Source organism: Hyposmocoma kahamanoa, unplaced genomic scaffold, assembly GCF_003589595.1.
Source record: "Hyposmocoma kahamanoa isolate Upper Pololo Valley unplaced genomic scaffold, ASM358959v1 224, whole genome shotgun sequence".
Taxonomy (NCBI): domain Eukaryota; kingdom Metazoa; phylum Arthropoda; class Insecta; order Lepidoptera; family Cosmopterigidae; genus Hyposmocoma; species Hyposmocoma kahamanoa.
This window is the reverse complement of record NW_020653743.1, coordinates 10,330,094-10,352,356: the sequence shown is the minus strand read 5'-3', so window position 1 is coordinate 10,352,356 and position 22,263 is coordinate 10,330,094. Positions and strand designations below refer to the sequence as shown.

Here is a 22,263-nt window from a genome sequence, read left to right as displayed (position 1 = left end):
AAAGACCTATTAGCAGTTGTTGTAATACAACTGGCCAGCCTAACGTAAACTTTGAAGCCGTCAAATGATCCACATAAAGTTATGAAAAACAGAGATCATGATGTAATGGACCGACGCGGTGCTCTTATTACAGTAGACTAGTCTACCCCGAACTTTGAAGAAGTCAAATGATGTTAAGAAAGTTATAGATGTCAGGGGTAAATATAAAGTGGTCAAACCGAGCGCTCATCAAAGTAATTCCACGCTCACAAACTAAATTGCCGACAAATTGAAAAGGCGAAGATGTTCTCTGAATCTTTGTTTAGTTCATATCATTATAATAATATAATAATAAAATCTTTTACATTTCTCTGTCTGTCTGTTTTGCACAATGTTCCTTATTACATACATTACATTTTCTTAAGATTAACGAATGTCATTTCGTTTATATCTTTCGATATCTATGTATGTATAAAAGCATGTAAATTAAATAACCTACGTAATTAATTTGTACAGAAAACTTTTTGTAACGTTAGATTATTATTTTCTATGACTTCAAATCGCAAAGTGTACCTCAGCAGGCCACATGCAGGCCACTGCATTCATTACCCTGAAAAACAAAATAGACAAGACCCATGTTTCTTTCAACAGCACCTTTATCCTTCAAAAGTGAAAGGCAGTAATGCGCACATTACTTCTTAGTGGTTAACGTAGGTATTGTATGGTTTACTGAAACTACGATATCTTTACTTCTAATAAGGTAGTCAACACACTTATTAATCTTGAATCGCATTAAACCGTTAAGAAAAATCTTTATGTCCATTTTAGTAGCAGTAGAGCTTCTTTTGAAAGAATTCGTCGAGGAAAGTACTGCCACATTACATATTTCTGCCGCCAAGCGGTAATGTGAACATTACTGTGTTCCGGTTTTGAAAGGTAAGCCTGGTAAAATTACTATGGACTAGTCAAGTTACGTCGCAGGGTGACGGGCGCAGTAACAATACCCCTCAATCGCTAAGAAGCGATTTATAGCTCAGAGTGGCATTGTTCTACGTACATTTGATTCACACGCACCCGCGCCCGGCGCCACTCTGAATATGGCCTTAGGGGTAAACGTGTCGCTTACCACCAGGCGCAGGACTTGTCTGTCCAGTCACTTGGTATCATAAAATACAAATTAAAAAGAACGAAAAAGTGTGACGTACGTCAACATTCCGAGAGGAAGTGAAACGCGCAACGTGTTTTTCGTTCTTATTGTATAGACAGAAAACTTTTTCAGACCGCCTCAAGCCGATTCCATGTGATGACTCCCTAAAGAAACATAATTTGGCGATAACAACACTACGTATAACAGACAGTGTTCTTATAAAGATTTTTGGTTTCTACCTCATTTAAAAAAGGAACACTCGCTCCTAAAACTGTATTGGGCGTGAAGAACGAACAAGATCGTTCTTATTTCACATAAATCGATAGTTCTTATTGGACATAAAGTAAACATATAATTTTTTTAGACCGGCTCAAGCCGTTAATAAGTGTGACTTTGACTTTGTAATCTTTTACCTATTTTTCATCATACATTCATAACATATGTATGTATGTAGTAGGGTTCTAAGTGATAAATATAATTGGTCATTATCTTGACACTTACAGAATTAATTGGAACAACGAAGTGTTACCGCAAGCAATGTCGTGCCAAACGATTTACGTTTTTTCAAAGATTTTTCTTCGTTTTTATATAGTTTTTCATAACTTTTTTGTTTTTTTGATTTTTTTTTTTTTAATACTATAAATTGACGTGACGAACAAGTTTGCGCCTGATAGTAAATTACACGCCTGTCCATAACAGTTGAAGTGCCACTCAGAGCTTTAAATCGCAAAAATCTCAGGGGCACTGCCACTGCGCCCGTTACTCTGAGAGATAACTTGACAAGTCCTATGTTCCCGTAATTTCACCAGCACCCTTACTCTTCGAAACCGGAACACAGTAATGCTGATATTGCTGGTGGAAGGTAAAGTGGCAGTACTACCCTAGACGAATTCTTTCACAAGGAGCTTTACTGCTACTAAAATCAGAAATTAAAGAGACAAAACTAGCATGGATAATAGTCTGATATGTATTGGATAATTAGATGCTGATAAACAGTTAACGTGTCAATCACCATTATCATAGTTTTTGCAAAAATGGCACCTGAGGATTTTTTCGTTGCTTTTGATAGTTTGTCCTAAGATATACTTGTAAAATGGAAACTTTTGCTGTTTTGCTTGTTGTTGTTGGGGAATTATAGTAATAAATCACAACAATTTATTATGGTGCCCTGCGGTGACAAAATAAAAAAAAATCTTTAGGTGAAATTTTCGCAAAAACTATGCTCACGTGGGCTGACACGTTATTACTTATCAGCATCCAATCATCTAATAAAATCTTGAAAATTTCGTATCCTGGTATGCAGTGAAATGAATAACATTTACAAAAAACCACAATGGCACCTGTTTATAGACATTACGAAGTACTGTCAGTGAATATAATGAATGTAATGCGTTCACATTATTTAATGTAATTAATCCCCAACCAAAAGCATTCTTCATATTATTAAAGTATGTTATTTACTAGCGTATACAATATGCATGTGACAAAGCTTTTGTGTTATAATTGAAAGTTTAAATCGTATTAAATCGCGTATCAAAATAGTTTACGGTAATTTAAACGTGTTCAGGCGGACATTTGGTTTTGAGTTGAAATTGTCTTTTTATTTAATTTCACGGATCTGAAAGGTCGTGTTAAATGTTTTAATTTCGAGATATTGTTTTTAACTGAATTTTTTTTATCGGGGCGTTTGAAAAAAATAAACATTTAAGCTTGAAACACACAGAGAGCGGGTGCGGTTGTAGGACAGGCGCATGCGCCTGCGCTCGGTGTTTTGTCGTCCATGTATGTAAATACACGTTATTAGACACGTCGCGACCCCGACCCGATACGCGCCCGACCCGCACCCGCTCTCTGTATGTTTCACGCTTAAATGTCAGTAATGTATCCACTAGAGAACCACACCAACCACAGCAACAGAATTTTCTCCTGTACATTACCCAGAACATCCAGCCCAGATTCAATTCAAAGTTCATTTCACAATTTGGTGGTTGGGAGTGAAACTTGAGACCTCATTTTACTGCCCAGTGTAAACCGTTGGGCCACCGAGGACGCATAAAATGTTTTGACGATGTTGTTATATATATATTTTCAATATTATTTATGTAACGTTATAATTTGGTTTTTCTAGCTCATTTGTAATCTTTGTATTGCTTTAGATACGTACATTAGCCACCTGTTTCCCATTAGGGTAGGCAGAGACAACGGACCTCCACCGCGTATTAGTCTGTTTTGAGAGAGAGAGATATATATATATACATATATATAAGCATTCGCCTTGTATTAAAAACAAAGAATTCTGCGCGAATTTAAAATCCCGGTTCTTCGTTCGGAAAATTAAAATACTAAGTCTAGTACTACGAATTCTTTTTTTGTTCACAAAACTGGATATAATTTTAAAATAAAGTTAAAGCGTTTGATACTTGATGTGAACACAATAATCAAATTTCATTAACAAAAAGGGCATAAATGACAGTATTGAGAAAAATGCATCTAATACTTATGAGAAGACAATAAATAAAACAAAACCTATACCTATCTCAGCACAGTTAAAATAACGTTTATTATTTTTATTATACTTTTCAATTTTAAACATTTACGCCAGCACAAGTACATCACTTGAGTACTATGAGTAGTGTGCGCGCAATTACGCGAGCAAATAACTTCTCGGCGTATAATTTTCCAGTCTGCACCCCGCGTCTAGCCGTCATGCTTTTATTTCTGTGACTGTACTTTTTACTTTTAATTGCGCACAGTGGTTCGTTCACTTCACTTTAGGGCACAAAATCATTTATGAAACATTCTATACGGAGATTTTTTTAGTAATATTATGAATTGTTTAGAGGATTTAACTAAACATTGAATGGTAGGGAAACATTTCACATGAATTAAAATTTATAAAATATTTTTTTTATTTTCATGTGAATACTTGCGCTCAACCTTGACGTACTAATTTTGGAAACGTGTTCGTAATGTTTATCTTGTATTAAAACCAGGATACGATGATATAATTATCATTAATAAATATAATTGTCTTGATTAATATATTACCTCTACGTTGATATTTATAAAATTAATTAGCACAAAAAAATGCTACCGCTAACAATGTTCTGTCATGTGTTGGTATCCGAGTCGTGTCATATATCAATCCCAAACAAAGTCACAAACCAAACCGTTTTAGCGAATCTTTTTTAGTTTGTCATTTTTAGTCAAAAATGAAAGAGACAAAGCTATGAATCAGTAGGGATAATTATTTATCGGATATGTATTTGGATAATTATAATGATAGATATCGAAGAAAATAAATATCTTTATAATTTCGAATCCTGATTAAAACTGTCGTCCCGTCTAACTGGAATGGACTTAACTTGGATAGTTATTTATTTAGTTTGATTCAGAATTTCATATCAACATCGTAAATTATACCTATTAGTGATTAGAAGGACCAGGAGTATCATAGGATAGGGTTTAGGCGAAGCATCACGCTAGCCTAATATGGGTTGGACCTTTCCATGTCTCCAAAGGTATAAACTAATTTGTACTCATTGACTAGGTAATGAAACTTATTTTTGCTTGCAGGTAAATTTGAGCACCCAGCGGCGGGGTTCAACATGGGCTACCTCGTGGCGCCGTACCCGTACCCCAACGGTGGTGCCCATCCGCTACCCGTCTCAATGGTAAGTTTACTCTTGTAAATTAGAAATTATGTAATATTTTTTTTACTACACTTTAAAAATTAAAGATAGCCCAGAGCTCTAATGCGTAATGTATATATATGGCTTTATTGTTAAAATTATGAGGATGGCAAATTAGGAGATGCAAATTATTTTCATTAACCGAAAAATAAAAGTTATAATATGTAAAGAAATCTGTTTTTAGTGGTAATAACTTATTATTATATCTATTGTATATACCTACATTTATTACATAGGCACAATATTATATTATGACGCGATGGTATCCTAGTAACCAGAAAGTTAATTTGACGCATTTATGGCCATATCAAATTTGTGCCGGTGCCACTGTGCGTTCTACAAGGGACGAAACTGTCATTAGTGTTTATCCGCTCTATCTTTTGCAGTTTCTTTTTTTAAAAATTGATTCGTAAACAAATGAGAATGTCCTGAAGGTATACGGTTTGTCTCTACTTTCTTCTGGATAGCCCACCAACTTGACCCAATATGTACTACAAAAACACAGAAAAGTCTAATATTTATTTTTAATGTTTTTACAACCATGATATTCATCAATTTTTTTTTGGTGAAAATACACCACTGGATTGTTATTGGTACAAAGATCGAACAAACGTTGAAGAACAACCCATTCGATCCGACTGTACTCGAACCAGTGTCTGTTGCCTCAACGTGGCTACCGCTCTTATCAACTGAGCTGTAATAAATATTAATAGCAAACTAGTAGAGTATTTTTAGGAAACATCGTGATATTTATATCTATAATAAGAAAAATCTCATCATCAACTTACACGCATCCATTGCTGGACATAAACCTTGAGCACGCCAACTCCCGGTCTTGCGCTGCGCGCATCCAGCCGCTGCCGGCCACCTCTCCCAGGTCGTCCGTCCATTTTGCCTCAGGGCGTCCTACACTACGTTTTCCTTGACGTGGTCGCCAATCCAGAACAAATTTGCTCCATCGGCGGTTTAACCTCCTTCAGACATGCCCGCTCCACTGCCACTTACGCTTATCTACTGGTTTTGCGACATGTGTACCTTACTTTAGGTCTCGTCACGCACATCTCTTTTTCACCCTTATTACATTAACATAAGCTTTTTCTTACCCTCGCCATAACAGCCATGCTTACACGATACAACGTCAATGAGAAACTAAAATAGGCTTCTATTAATTATTGAAAACCACACGGGAATTACATACTCACTATTGTATACGACGACGCAAAAGTTGTCCTATTCGTGACCGATATCCACATATATCGACGTAACCGACTCTATTAAGATATAAATGCAAGTTTTCAACTTTAGATATGTTTATTTTCAAAAAATTCTTAAACAAATAAACAGCTACCGCAATGGTTCCGGATAGTTTAATTTAACTATTTTTATTACAAAATTTCCAAGTAATAACTACGCCACGTGCCGCGCTGGGATTCGAACCTGGGACGCCGGAAACGGTAACACAAACATTTTTATTTCTGTCTTCATCCTGTGTCTGAACTATTGGGTATCAGCTGGGTAGATACAAACAGAGATGGGTAATTTATTTATAGAGAGCTTCATGTGGTTTTGTACAGTAGTGGATTATGAAACAACAGGCTATAGAAGAGATCCGAACCTAGCTGTGGAACGTACATTTTAGCGAAATTTACTTTTAAAATACATTAGATATTTGTTTCAAATCTACAAAGCATTAAAACCAACGGTACTATTGTTATTCTAAAAAGAAATGAACATTCCCTAATTATGATGTTATTTATAGTTCACTCATTCTTTTCGCATCATTAGTGTGATAGAAATAAAAGTTGCGCAGAAGAAAAATCAAATTCTAAAACAAACTTAAATCAAGCCCGCCGTTGAAATGTAAGCCCGGCCGCAGTGAAAGGAGTTCGAAAATTTTAAATTCAAAATTGAGTGAATGACAGCTTAAAAATCGAACATCAACAGTCGTCGGCCTCTCCACACGTCGATATCGTTCGATACCTACCCCTAGTACGCATGCACGCCGCGCGCCATTCAAATCCTTTGGAGCGCCATAAGAAGAAACGAAAAAAGAATCCACCGCGAAAATATGAAACTTGAAACGCAACAGGTGGACATACAGCCGTCTCATTCTTATCTACACGATTTTAAGTCTCGTCTCTGTTGTACGAAGCCGCCCCTATGGTCGCCGCCCCCGCTCTGGGGCGGGAAATTTAAATAAGGAGGGGATGGGATGGAAATGCTTTTCTTTTTGCTCACGGGGTGTGTTTTAAAGCTTTGTCTGGGTGAATGCGGCCAGCAATTTCGGGGTCGCTTGGGTACGCTCCGTCTCGGGATTGAAAATCGAATTGATTTTTTTTTCTTTTAATTTATTACGACATTCCTATTTTATATAAAATCTTCTTTCAGTTACAGATACTTCGCCGAGATAATTTTAATCTGTAGAAACTTGAAATCAAATCTTGCTCGTCGTTTTCTTCGAAAAGTATTGTTTAAATCAATTTACTTTTGTCTTTTTTCAGTTTTATATTACTAAGTACGTTTCTTCAGCTAAGTTTATTTTTGTTTTAGAAATTCGATGTAGCAAAATTTTAATTGATTCTGCATACTTGTCAAAATAGGCACACATCAACATCATAAACCTAGTAAGGTGTAAGGTCCCACTGTTGGGCACAACAAAATTAAAAAAAAAAAAAAAAAAAAAAAAAAAAACAACCAATTTAAACCAATAGTTCCCTGGTCCAGTGCGGGTTGAGGACTTTACACGTTTGCCGAGGGTTTAACTTTCTTATTATGTATTTCTTATTGCATATTTCATGACAATGTTTTCCTTCACCGAAAAGATAATGGTAAATTTAAAATTTATTTCGCACTTACATTCAGAGAAACTCAGAGGTGCGAGCCCAGATTCGAATCCACGGCTTCTGGTTGAGAGGTGGCAGGTCAAACTATTAGGCTACTACGGCTTTTGAGACATAATGAGCACTATAGTAATGTGAAATATACTCCTGGACACATAATTCGAGCTACCTCGCATTTTTGTCGTAAAGAGTTAGTATACAAAAATAGTGTTATCATCGAAGAAAAAGTTGTCCCCCGGTTTTGCAAATCCAAATTCCCAACAAGGACTCATGGAAAAGACGTTTAGTTAGTTCAAAATTGCATAATAGTTTTTGATCAATCAAACATTGTTTAAGCTTAGGGCACTTAATACTGAAAATGCGTGGTGGCTCCAATTATGTGTCCGGAAGTGTATATATTAGGCAAGGACTAAGGTTTTCGTTCCGGGTATCGTGTTCACTAACATTTCGGGAGTATCGCCGCTTTTTTGAAGTTTTCGAGGCGTTTTTGGTCTCGGGACCAAGTCACTTAAACACTTAAACAGTAAACAGTCTGGTTACATGGACATGACAAAGTTGTAGAGTGGAGCTTAGTATAATCTGTGAAGATTGAAAAGCGATAACAACAAAATCAGTTTATCTCTATCTGAAACTACATTAAACGCCCATTGTTTCTTACGTTCCCACTAAAAAATTTAAAAAAGTTATAAATATTTTTTATTTTATAACACGAGTTAATAAAGTACTTGATTAAAATGTCATATTGTGATATACTTTCGAAAACCTCGTTTTTCCCGGAATTTTCTAGACCTCACCGAGTATCGATTTTTTCCCCGGACGCGAAATTGCAACGAGACCAAAGCCTCAGTGTGTACCCCTGTTGTCTTGCGTAAAAGTATTCATTTCTTCTACTGACAACACAAACATTAAAGCCAAAAATCATACTAGCACCACATTTCAGAGTTCAATGTATTGAGGCCACACACATAACTGACACTAGCTTTAAATGCACAGAAATTCATTCAAAAACTTTTGTTGAAAAGTTAGACCATGGTCCTAGATTAGACGCTTATAGAAGTGCTGCTGTGACACCAATATTTGCAAGTGCAGCCGCAGCGCCACTGTTGTGACTGTAATTTTGCAATGCCTCATACTATACGCAACGCAGTGACACCGCTCAGAGTCGCAACACCGATGCTACGCATCTTGTGGCATCGCTCTATCGCGCGGCAGATGTGCCAAAGTTGCGCCACTACAAGCGCCTAATATGAAAGCGCCCTTATGGTGATTTTCCATTCAACCTCGTTAGATAAAAAAACCTAAAAACCCGTAATCGATTTATCAAAATAAGTATGACACCACTTAGACGGTGTCAAGTCCTAAATACGTGATGCAATCAGTCAATCAAAATAATTAGCGTAATCAATCAAACGTTTATCGCAAAATTAATCATTGATTAATGCGTTTTCAACGTTAGTATTTAAGCGACAAATAATTTTAAAGAAAACCGAATTGTGTTTATTGGTAATATTCGGCTTTTGAAAGAAATGTAAAAATTTAAAAATGCGATTTACGTTCGATGGGAAAGGGTGGATATTTGAAAATCGAAAGCTGATGCAGTAATTATTCCAGCATCTTCCGTTCAATATTTTAACTAAATTCGAGAATAAATTGAATAAATTTCTTAATCGAACCGATTGGAATAGTGTCATACGGACCTTTCGGTAGCAACAGAGGTCCTTATGAAAGAGTTCGTCCAGGGAGTTACTGCCAAATTACCTATTTCTGCCGCCAAGTAATGTGAGTATTATAGCGTTCTGATTTTGAGGGGACATGGGATTTTTCAACTCATGTCTCAAGGCGACGGGCGCACGAGCAGTGCTTATCAGATCTTGATGATTGCAAGCTCTGAGTGGCACTGCAACTGTTATGGACAGGCGTGTTGCTTACCATCAGGCGTACGACTTGTTCGTCCCGTCACTTAGCATTATGAGGAAAAAATTACGCACCACTAACAAACAACATGCAATCTTATTGCTACATAGGAATCTCTGTATAAAATACATAATCAGAGAGCGCAGTAAATGAAAATATATATATATATAAAAAAATCAAAATTCTTAATTATAATCATTGAAGAAAAAAGACAGGGATGTAAAAAAAATAGTTATTTTAATATGTAACCTATTTATTTAAAACCTTATTTTGGTTTGTTTGAAAAACAAATATAGGTACGCAATTTAAATCCGGAAAAATAGTTTCATTTCCTACTTTTTATGTATTCCTTTTTTTTAATGTTAACCCGGCGCTTTGTTAAAAAAAGATAAAATCGCGATAAAAACTGTTACCGCCCAAAATCGAGGTACAACTAAATATTTGTTGTAAATCAAGTTTTATACAATCTGAATGATATTCTTATAAAAACTTCTGTATTGGCCCTTTCTGTCCACGATGAGCAATGGGTTAAAACCCGGTTAAAATCCGGGCGGGTTATTAGAGTTTTTGCCCACTGCCTATCTCTGGTTTCGACTACTTGGGTAAACTTTTTAGGCACAACAATGGAATTGGGCCCTTCACCACTGGAATAGTCAGTCTTGTCTTAATCTGTACACCTTATCAAGACCACGTAGAACAACCGTGAGTAGTCACCCGACTCAAATGACGGCTAACGGTATTTTATTACCATGTCGTGGTTACAAAAAAAAACAGTAAAATCTGCTAAAAATCCTGTTTAACTGTCACAAAGACTTTTTTTGATTGATAGAAAAATTTAAAGAACCACTGTGCATTATAGTTAAGTTATAAAACACAGTAGAACTAAATTACGTAATATTTTTTTCTTATTATTGTCAGAATTGTGTTAAATAAAAATTTAAAAAGTTAAATAATAATAATAAATATGGCCTCAGTACTTTCCTTCAAACTTTCTGCCTAACATACTTTTATTAACAAATAAATCATTTACATACGTAATTAACCTGTAAATCTACGAAATACTGTAAAAAAGATTTTTATCTTTTTTTATAATATCAAGTTACGGGACGAACAAGTCGTCGGCCTGGTGGTAAGCGACACGCCTGTTCATAACAGTTGCAGTGCCAACCAGAACTTTACATTGAGAGCACTGCCACTGCGCTCTTCACCCTCCGTAATTTCACCAGCACCCCTACCCTCCAAAACTCCAACGCAGTAATGCTCACATTACCACTTGGCGGCATTACTTCCCCGGACGAACTTTTTCACAAGAAGCTCTACTGCTACTTGATGTCTATTAACTATACTTGTAAGCGAGTAATTGAAGCAATAAATAATAATGTTCCAGGCAACCACAGCAAATGCCTGGTCTCGTACTAGTGAATTCCCAGTACTATGAGAACCAGAACAACGGAATTCACTCTGAGGCACTTCGCAGAACTGACCAGCAGTAGTTTAGAAAAGTTCATTTCCCATATTAGACTTACCCGGAATCAAACTTGGGACCTGCTCATCCGCTGCCCAGATTGCAAACCGTTGGGCTACCTACGTCGCCTAAAAACGAAACTAAGTCCTACAAGTTACTTATTGCGCATCATTAATGTAAGTTAAGTTAATCTTAAAATAGTTAGTACAAGCAAGGTTTTTTCTAATTTTTCTGTTAACAAAAAGACCATTCTAATTCTTCGATACGTTAATAATTCCGGCAGGGAAAATCATTACACACGCCCCGGTAATTCGGATTCCGAATAACCACCCTCCCCATCCCACACTCTACTACCCTACTCTCACCCCCACGCTGCATCTCATTTTCAACTCCAATATCTATTCCATAGCTTAAATCTTCCAAGCGACACGCAACTGTAAGACCAAGTTTTCAAAGTCCATAATCCAACGATAAAATACTTAAAGGACGGTTATTCCAATTGTAGCTTTAGTTCTAGGAGTTAAAGAAAGATTTGATTTAAAAGGAAAAGAATAATGGAGTAGAGGGGTTGGATTTTCCTTTATATTTTTTCGTGAATTTTTTATTTAAAGAAAGGGATAAGATTTTAATGTGGGCGCTCTTATTGTGAGATGTACCCTCTATTGTTGGGAGATCTTGATGCGTATGGGGTTTCCGCTTAAGGTATTTTGTATGGAGATGTCTTCGGGACATTTGTAATGATGTCTTTGGATTTATCCGATACCGTTTTTATTCGGATTTTTCGCATTTTCTTTGTGGAGGAACTTTTTTGTTTGCTTAACATGAAACATGACGGGGAAAGTATGAAACAATGGCTTTTTCTGGGTAAGGCCTTGGATTTAGGCCTCGGGTGTATTTGCTTAGTGGATTAGGGTGGAACAGAGTGTTGTCAACTCACATCGTTTGTCACCTTATTAGCTGGAGTACCTGACATACACTTCCGGACACATAATTCGAGCCACCACGCATTTGCAGTATTAAGTGCCTAAACAATGTTTGATTGATCAAAAACTATTATGCAATTTTGAATCTAGTTTACTAAACGTCTTTTCCATGAGTCCTTGTTGGGAATTTGGATTTGCAAAACCGGGGAAAACTTTTTCTTTGATGATAACACTATTATGCACAGAAAAAAAGGATTTCTACTAATAAGAAAGAGCAATTTCTCAAAATATTTGCTAATTCTGAAAAAATATTTATTAAAAGTAATAAAATATTGTCACTACAAAAATACTGCTTATCTTTTTCTAATACAATTTTACTCTTAACTTTATTCTAACTTTGAGACAAATACGTTCACTTCAAGATTTTATTTCATTTCTAATCAATTAATTGGACATTACTTATATCAAGAAATTTTTACCTCTTACATCAAATTTAAATAATCTTAAATGAATTCAAAATATCTTGGGTGTATTTTAAGAAAATATATTCTTAAACAAAAAAAGAAGTAGTTTTCTATTCAGATTAATATTCTAAATTCTAGAGTACATTCTTAAAGCAACATTTCGTTGCGTTTTCATAGTCAATCTAGTCGTGACATGTCGCCGAAGGCGCACGCGGTAACGATTACTTTTACTTGTGCTTGTAATCATAAAAATCATAAACAGTCATTTATCCAAAGAAACAATACGTAGTATCTCTAGTTTGTTAGGGTGTTCTTTATAGTCATAATTCAAGAAATTTGGTTACAGCATGAAATCAAACTATATACACTTGTAACAAGCATAACATGCAATTAGTTCCATCACGCCACTGCTAGATGGCATTAGATGTACTCTGAAACGCGCTATCGTTTTGTTAACTTCAATAGTATAAAGTCATCTCATATATTTAGAATTGTTAGTGCTTTCTGCCGCTGTAGCATTTATACGGCACTGGATGGTCCTCAAGTATTTGAGAAGATTCCATATTTCCATCCTATTTCTGCTACTTTGAGGTTTGGCACTGTTGGGTCCATAACCCTGTAAATTTATCCTTTTTGATATTAGAAAACATAAATCTTCAGTCAAATAATTAAGTACCTCTCAATTTTTCATTCTTTTTTTTTTTCAAATCAAAATCGGACATTTCTAGTAACAAATAAATATTTTGTTGAATCTAGAGTGGCTTTGTGACTTGAAGTAAATTAATTTGCTCTTGGATTAAATATTTTTGTCTTGTAACGAAAATACACTTTTGAGACGTTTTTTTACTATTATCAAGTAATTATTCTCTAGCGTCTATAGGGAGAGAATCGTTTTGTTGGATTTAATAAATTTGTCTTCATAAAAAGAATTTTGTCTTTTTCTAAGTAATCTGTTTTTACCGTGTGTATTCTAGCCCTTTACGACAAAAATGCGAGGTGGCCCGAATTATGTGTCCGGGAGTATATTTATCTCAATTGAGCAAGACGTACTTACTATCTATGTGTAACAATCGCGAAAACCTAAGAACTCCATAGAATATTTTCTACAAATTTAAATGGGACCAATACTGAGGTATCCTCGCTCCAACAAATAAGAATCATCAAAATCGGTTCACAAATTTATCACAGAGTTATCGCGTAACATACATACAGTCGAATTCAGAACCCCTTCTTTTTTTGTCAAAAGTCAATGTGCTGTGTAGCAATTTCTTCCAGGCAACTTTAGGATAGAAATTTCGGATATGCAAAACTTATTGATGGAACATGATTGACTAAACTTAAAACTCATTATCAGAGACACAGTACGTTCATGAAAGTTTAATTTGTATTATGAGAATAGTGCTTTTTTTCTGGAAAAACAAAGAAAATTGTGATAAATTTATATAACATTAAGACGAGGACTCAAAATAGACGGACCATTAGCAAGGTGGGTGATGACAGGCGGAGCAAGACGTCGACTGGTTGGTGGCTAAGGATGGGCAAAAGAAGCGTCGGGCGATGAGTCGACGACATAGTGCGCGTATTACAGGTCAATATGCATTTGTCCGAAATAACAATTGCTGTCAAATGAGTAATTAAAAGACGCATGATGCGAATGTAGCCTCCTAATTCACATAATATTTTAATTTGATCGAGTATTACTAATTTGACAGTAATTGTTTCGGGCCGAGAACGAGATGTAGACCCCCAGGCCCGTAGTGGACGGCACAAACTTCTGAAGGCCTATACCCAGTTATGAGTGAGATCAGGCTGTGGATGATGATCTTGTTCAAATGGGGCAATGTATACATTTCCATAATTCCGGTTGATATTGAAAATTTGCCATTTACGAGATTAAAAACTACATCTTTTGCTTGCTGGATGACAAAAATCCTCGGTTGTGAACCGTTTAGCTCATAAATGTTGTGAATTATAACTGTGTACAAAGAACAACCCATAGAGTTTCTTGCTCATTCTTCTCAGGGTAATCTGCCTTAAGAATGAGCAGTAGAGTTTAATCAGTATGACGATTTCAAGTGTAATTTGCTCACTTATGAAGTAAAGATTATTGAAATGGAAGTTTGAATTAGATTATTACGGTAGCAGTGTACTCTTTGTTACTGCATATTTATACACTTTTCAAAGCCTACTGCCAATCATTCTACACGAACAGCCTGTGATATACTAAATAATTACTTAGTGCCCTACGGGTTCAAAACAATAATGGATTTAGAATATTGATGGAGCTGCCCCGCTTTTGCAGTGCGTCTACTATGTTTGCAGAGGCGCGGTTTGCTATCATTGAAACCTTTAACTCGCAACATTATCAGAAACAAAATTCTTAATTTTCTTGCTTCAGGTACATAGCATTCTTTATTATTTAGTGTCTAAATGGTTTGTTGTGGTTTACTTACAAAAAAATATTCCTGAGTTATTACTTTTTTGTCTTAAAAGTACCAATTTTTTTAAGTACTGTTTAAACATTTTTTGCATAAGCTGCTATATTTAGTTACGCAATTAGACTACTAAGTTTTTGAAACATATTAATACCTACATGAAATATTGTAGTTGCGTCCAATAAATAAATAAATTATCAGTAAAAAAACAGCCTCATTACTCAGGTCATAACTGATAGATATGACCTGCCTTACTTACTTGCCTACCTTACCTTACTTAGTATGATCAAAATATATTAAATACTGTAAATTAAATTTTATATCATAATTGACATAAATTAATGAATAGAGGTGATAAAATAACATTGTAAGTGTTTTGTAACCAACACCAGCATCCATTCGGTGACAGGGGAGTTATATTATGCTATAATATCGTAAAGAATTTTTGCATGTCAGAAATGGCGCAACATGCTTGTGCTTATGAGACCAAGTACCTACTATGTACTTTTACCACCACATTACCGTGTTTGCTTGCAAATAAACCATATTCAATTCATTTCACGCGTTATGAAATCTTTCATTCAAGTCCTGATCGAATACTCTCATAAGAGTCCATTGGGTCGCGATGCGAGTTAGAGATATTAGCCTGCCACTTTTTATAATATTTGTGTAACTTTTTATACTATTATATATTATTATTACCACTAACCTAGTCTTTAAATTATTTTTGTGTACTATCACCATTGGATCTTAAAAAAATGTAGTTGTCTGAATACATAATTATATTATTGTACTACTCAGTTCTTGGATATTGAACTACGGCCCCACACTACACAGATATTTAATATAAGACCCTGTTCACACGCTAAGTAATTTGCTCAAGACTATGATTATGTGTTTTTAAATAAAAATGACTAATAAATTCTAACAAAAGCTTTGTGTATAATATCTGTCAGGAGCTAATTAGTATTCCGCCCACATACGAGCAAAACCTACCGGAAGCTAGGCCACATTCCCCGTCTTCGCCTGCCCTTGAACCTTAACAATTGGATGGGCATTTGTGGTTAGAGTTGTAAGCTGTAGCGGTAGGGATTCCAATGTCAAAAAGATTAGCAAAAGATAAGGGAAATGTGGTTCACCCAAGACCATCTTGCTAATGCAAGATGGTCTTGGGTGAACCACATCTTCAATTGCATCTTGCATTAGCAAGATGGTCTTGGGTGGATGGATGGATATAATTATATATCTAGTGTCAAAAGTAGAGAACTTTCTAGCTAAATACGCGTCATTTCGAACTAAATACGCGGGTTGATGTACTGCCCAGAACGAAAACCCATTGTAAATTGGTCGTATCGGGAATCGAAGGAAAATCGAGATTAGTAGTGTTGTAGTAGGTATAAACACAGCCAGAGCACTTCAACCTACTCAGATTTTTGTGATTTAAAGGACTAAGTGGCACTGCAACTGTTGCGATGGACAGGCGTGTCGCTTACCACCTAGCGCATGACTTCGTTCCGTCACTTTCATAAAAAATAAGAATAGCGAGCGTTAACTGGTTAATTTACGAGTTCCTTAGACTCCGCTATCTCTCGAAACTTAATTCCTCGATTTGTTGACTAAATCGGAAGTCCGTAACACAATTAAGTCCTCCTTGTCGGTGCTGTTTGGTAGCAACACGTACTGCCTTTGTAATCGCCGATCGTGTCGATTGAGCTGTATTGATTTCATTTCATGTGGATACTATTTCTACAACCCATACTTTCAAAGCGAAATAGTTCCAAGGGAAGACATTCGGGATATGACACTAAATTATATTGATATATCGAAACCAACTGAGCTTACAGAGGCCTGAGTGTAAATTTGTAATAATTCAAACTTAACTACCGCGTTTGCGTTAAGTTTTTTATTTAGCTCTTAATCATCTATTTATAAGGTTTAAATTAAAATCATAATGCAAACGCGATACTTAAGTTTACAAATTTGAAACTTACACTAATGCCACAGATCGAGTGAGCACACTTTACGAATTTCTCTAAGTGTTTATTGTAGATCTTTTGTATTGATTTTTTTTTCGTAAGCAACTTTACGGCCAGTACCTTTACATTAAATGAAATTATTATTTGAGTACGAATGACGTCACGGATCCACGTTGCTACGTCTCTTTGAATTTCTAGTCAACAAATAGCTTTGTCACTACACTTTATACTTTGTATCATCAATCTCTTCTACTGTTGTGAAAGTGTCTCGCTCAGGGACATATCCTACCAAGAATGGTGACGTCAGATGCGTCCGAAAGATTTGATCTTTCTCAGACAGGTACTGATTTTAATATGAATTTCGCGGCACCATGTTGCCGACCGTTACGGCATAACTAATTAATAATTATTATTATTTATTTACTCAAACTTCTTAAGACTCGATACTACCTCAGCTAGAATTAAATTTATTCCTGTACGAATACGGTTCATTTTGCTTGGGCTGAGTGGCAGAGACACGGACCGCATTTAAGAATTAATTTTTTTTAAAGCCATTTGAAAGATGCGTATCGTATACTATACGTGTTCTATTTAGTTCAATTGATATAAAAAAATCATTGGTATATGTAAAATATCTTTTGAATACAGCGGTTTTCTAGTCAAATTTCGAGATAAGTTTGTTTTTTTTTCTATCGTGAAAATTTTCAGGAATCATATTTTCACAGCGTTTAGTAATCAGTGTATATCCTCAACTTTACTATGTATTTTTTTCTAAAGTAATTGATTCAACACTTTCACTGTTATTTGAACTTTATTTCAATTGTATAACGTACAAACTAGATACGAGACAAAACAGAGATTGGGCATCATTCAAAGAATTCACGGTAATTCCCGTAGCTCAGCTATCTAGCTTGTACATTACATAATTGAAATAAAGTTCAATATTATATGTACAATTATGTTGTCACTATTGTGAGATACTCGAGTCTATACTAAGCAAATAGAGGTCTATTACAGTTCAAATACATCGTTGCTTGCGCTTTAAAATCACTACAGTGATACGATATTTATTATTTTATAATACTACAGCGGTAGGTACGGCAGACGTAAAGCTGTTCGTTAAATTTAACGACGTATTTGTATTAAATGTCTTTTGATGTCTTTTTGATCACGGCGTTGATTTTTATCCTGAATGATTTTTATTTATACGAGGCCGAATGGAATAATTGTATATTAACGTTTAGAGTGAGTTTTTAAGTTGCCATTTTTGTGCAGAAACTTTGTAATGTCAAACTACAGGGATGATGAAGTCATTAACAAAGAATTCTCAGCTTGAATATGGAACATTTAAAAAGTCTGTAATTTGAATAACAGTTTATATTTAAGTTTTTCTTATCAATGCACCCCGCGCTAGCAGTAGCGCCATCCTTATTTATTACTTTAACTAAACGAATATTATGTAGGAGAGCGACGGTTGCTTCTCAATTAGAAAGGTCTACGGTTCCAAAACCCAGTGGTGGCATGTACCTGAATGAATGAAAGAAAGAAAAAAATATTTATTTGACTACATAAATCTAGAAAACTCGGATCCACTTCGGATGGCGCTTGTGCACGAAGTCCGATTCGCATCCAAGAAAGTACGAATATCGCTTGTACACTTAGGGATAAAATGGTTCTTGTGACATTTCAGACCGCCATTTCTCGGATTCGGACTAAGAGTCAAACGGTCTAAGAATATACTCATGACTTTAATTTAATTATATTGAAATTCAATTAATGAAATTTTTTTGATCACATTCAATTAATTACAATAATTAAAAACCATAATTCGGTGCGTACATTGGTGAACCTTTAGTAACAACAACCTCTCGCTAAAAGTGAAGAAAAAACATCGTGATACCAACTGCATGTTGAAGACAACTCACAACCTATGGAACACAAATAAACACGCCATACGGCTATGACCTGAATTTTTCTTAGAAGAGACCGATAGTAGAACATGTACTTTGTATCGATTTCTTAGGTTTTCAGGATTGTTATACATAGGAATGTTAGTTTTAAGTAGCTGTAGAGCTCCTTGTGAAAGAGTTCGTCCAGGGAAGTATTGCCACCTTAATATGAGCACTACTTCGTTCCGGTTTGGAAGGCTTAAGGGTGTTGGTGAAATTACAGGCACATGGGACTTGTCAACTTATGTCTCAGGTTAAGGCGCAGTGGCAGTGCCCTTCAGGTCTTTGCAATTTAAAGTAGTGGTACTGCAACTGTTATGAACAGGCGTGTAGCTTACCGTCACGCGCATGGCTTGTTCGTCCCATCGCATGATTTATGAAAGAAACAATTTTTTCGAATCTAATTATTTGTTTTTCCAAATAACCCAAAGTGAGTCAGCCGTGACCATGAGTCCTGTAAAGGGCCCGAAAAGTTGGTTTGAAAAACAAATGTACCCGATTTAGATTCGAAAATATTGTTTAATTTCCTTTTATGGATCTAGAATGAAAATTATATTTCCGTTACCACACAGAGGATCATTTATTATTCCATAACTTAGCTAAATTTTTTGTTCATACTTGTTGAACGACAGCACGGAGTTGCATGAACAGATGACGTCTTAAGCAATCAGTTTTCCAAAGGGGTAGCTTTCGCAGGGTGCGGGGTATATAATACTTTTAAAAGCGCATTCCCTTAAGGCTTTGTCGTCGATCTCATTGTGCCGCTAGATGCGCTGCGGAACTGAATAGAAGGGACACAGGAGTTAGTTCTATATGCTTTTATTCAGAATCATTTATTTTTTTGTAAAATGACTCTTCTAATTTGTTATATCTTTAAATTCATAATGAAAATACGAGATACCGGTAGTAAACCTTGGGTGCCTGAAACACAATTGACTAAATTTCGCTCCATGAAAAAAAGCTACAAAACTTCAACTCAATTTTCATTTTTTTAGTAGGTTATTTTTTTATGATACCAAATAACGGAACCACCTAGTCATGTGCCTGGTGGTAAGCGACACGCCTGTCCATAGCAGCACTAAACTTAAGTAGGACGTAGGACTAAAACCAATGCATGCAATGCATAAGTCACTATTAATACATTATGTAAAGATTTTTTTTAACTTGTATTTCTGAGAGGTGGGAACCTGGTGGCCTGACGCACAGACATTTTTATGCTTAGTTTAGGCATCAGTCTCCCACAAAATTATCCTTACCAATACTTAACGCGTAAAGTGATCTAGCTATAAGTAATATGTATTTTGTGGAAGAAAAAGAAACTTTCTTATTATTATTACATGCTATGTGTAGCTTATCAATTTAAGCATTAAGCATAGCGAAGATCTGTACGACACTGCCACTGCGCCCGTCACCTTGAGACATAAGTTGACAAGTCTCATGTGCCTATAATTTCACCAGCACCCTTACCTTTCAAAACCGCAGCAATGTTCACATTACTGCTTGGCGGCAGAAATAGGTAAGATGGCAGTACTTCCCTGGACGAACTCATTCACAAGGAGCTCTACTGCTTCTAAAATCAACATTATCATCTTTCGGTAAGACTATTATTAGAGAAATTGCAATGAAATTTTTTCACCCTTGTTCATAACGAATATGTCAGGGAACTAAACATTAGTAAGTAAGTAAGTAGTAATAAGAGCTTATTTTAGAGTATACTTTTTTCTCAAAACGCAAATGTTTAGATATCGTGTATTGAATTTCTCACCGTCCACATCACACGCGAATATAAGAAACATTCTCTATCAACCAATTAATCGACATATTCGTCCCAACTCCATGATGATACACGTCTCCCCTATTCCCAGTTGTTAATTGCCTAGAAAGCCTCACTTCTCCCCTGTACCTTTACCCATTCCACTTAGGCCAACTCTCCCCCACCCACCCTATGTCCCAGTTCCCCCACGTCTGGTCTAGATTCCCAGTCTAACTTAATCTCGGTTTATATTTGATGCATTCGCAACTCTTGGCGAACTTAGTTTATATTTTATCTATGAAACAATAACTCAACTTGCTATTCGTGGATCGATACTTGTACTTGGTTTCCGAGTCTAACAATTCATCATTTGAATTATGATATATATAATATGACGACCTCGGTGGCCTAACGGTTTACAATGTGGGCGCTGGATGCGGAGGTAGCGGGTTCGATTCCTGTAACATCCAATTTGATAAATGGGCTTTTGTTAATTGGTTCTGGTCTATATTTTCTGTTAAGTGCGCCGGAGTGAATTCCGTTGCTCAGCTACTTATGTACTCATGTGTTTCTGTACTGGAACTGCCCTAGTTTGAGACCAGGCAATTGGTATTATTGCCTGGTACGTGTTATATACCTGATACAGGTATTATTATTAATTTTGTGAATTTCGTAGTAGCCGTAGAGCCGTAGTTTCGTAGTAGCTCCTTGTGAAAGAGTTCGACCAGGGAAGTACTGCCACCTTACCTATTTCTGCCGCCAAGCAGTAATGTGAGCATTACTACAGGCACATGGGACTTATCAACTTATATCTCAGGGTGACTCTGAGTGGCACATACTTTTATGAACAGGCAAAATATGTAAAGCACGTATTTCCTCATAAACTTCCTTTATCCTATTTTTTATTCTTTTATCTACCTTTTTTTTAATGCTCCGCTAATTTGTTAATGTTTTTATTATTACAAAATTCGGACATACTTACTTTAAATCAATAAAATATGGATCTACTTTAAAATAGACCCAAAGAATAAAAACCCAACTGCATGAAAGTACGCTTGTCTGTCCGCCTCATTGAATGTTTGTTGGCGTCATAAATTCGTGTGAATCTATTGACAAGAGCCCTTCAGATCATTGCGATTTAAAGCTCTGAGTGGCTCTGCTTATGGACATGCGTGTAGCTTACCGTCAGGCACACGACTTGTTTGTCCCGTCCCTTGATATTATTAAAAAAATAAAAATGCGAAGTATTATTTCTAAGTAACGCAAATATACCCGTCGCATTTATATTAATAAACGTTAGTGTCACATACAAAATGTGGGAAGGCATTAAATTTGTACAGTTTAACAGGTGATTAAGAGTTAATTTTCACAATTTGGTAATTTGATTTAATATTTTATTTTAACAATGCAAACACAAGCGGTGTAATTGAATAACCCGCGACTATATGAAAAAGTAGCTATCATGTTCAAACACGCAAAGCAAACACTTTCATCGAGCCATTGTGAAACCACTCCAATAATGGATTAACCCCATCCACAACAACCCTTAACCGAGCGTTCAATTTCACACCGACTGTTGCCAAAAATAAAAAAAATACAAAATCCAATTCACCCCTACCTACTCCCCGATCATCCTCTCAATAAAAGAAGAATATCATAAACGAATATTATAACTTTAATAAGCACTCGAAACCATTGTGCAGTCACTAATCGGCATTTAGTACAC

At 35.8% G+C, this 22,263-nt stretch overlaps 1 protein-coding gene across 7 annotated transcripts in view; it reads left to right on the top strand.

The window, feature by feature from the left end:
* The window catches only part of LOC113228233 (protein pangolin, isoforms A/H/I/S), a 255,470-nt gene that overhangs the window by 134,991 nt on the left and 98,216 nt on the right, over window positions 1-22,263 (top strand). For all 7 annotated transcript variants that reach the window (XM_026461499.1, XM_026461496.1, XM_026461498.1 and 4 more), the window contains exon 4: window positions 4,703-4,800. In XM_026461499.1, the coding sequence (XP_026317284.1) occupies window positions 4,703-4,800 (98 nt within the window). The remainder of the gene's footprint in view (window positions 1-4,702; window positions 4,801-22,263) is intronic.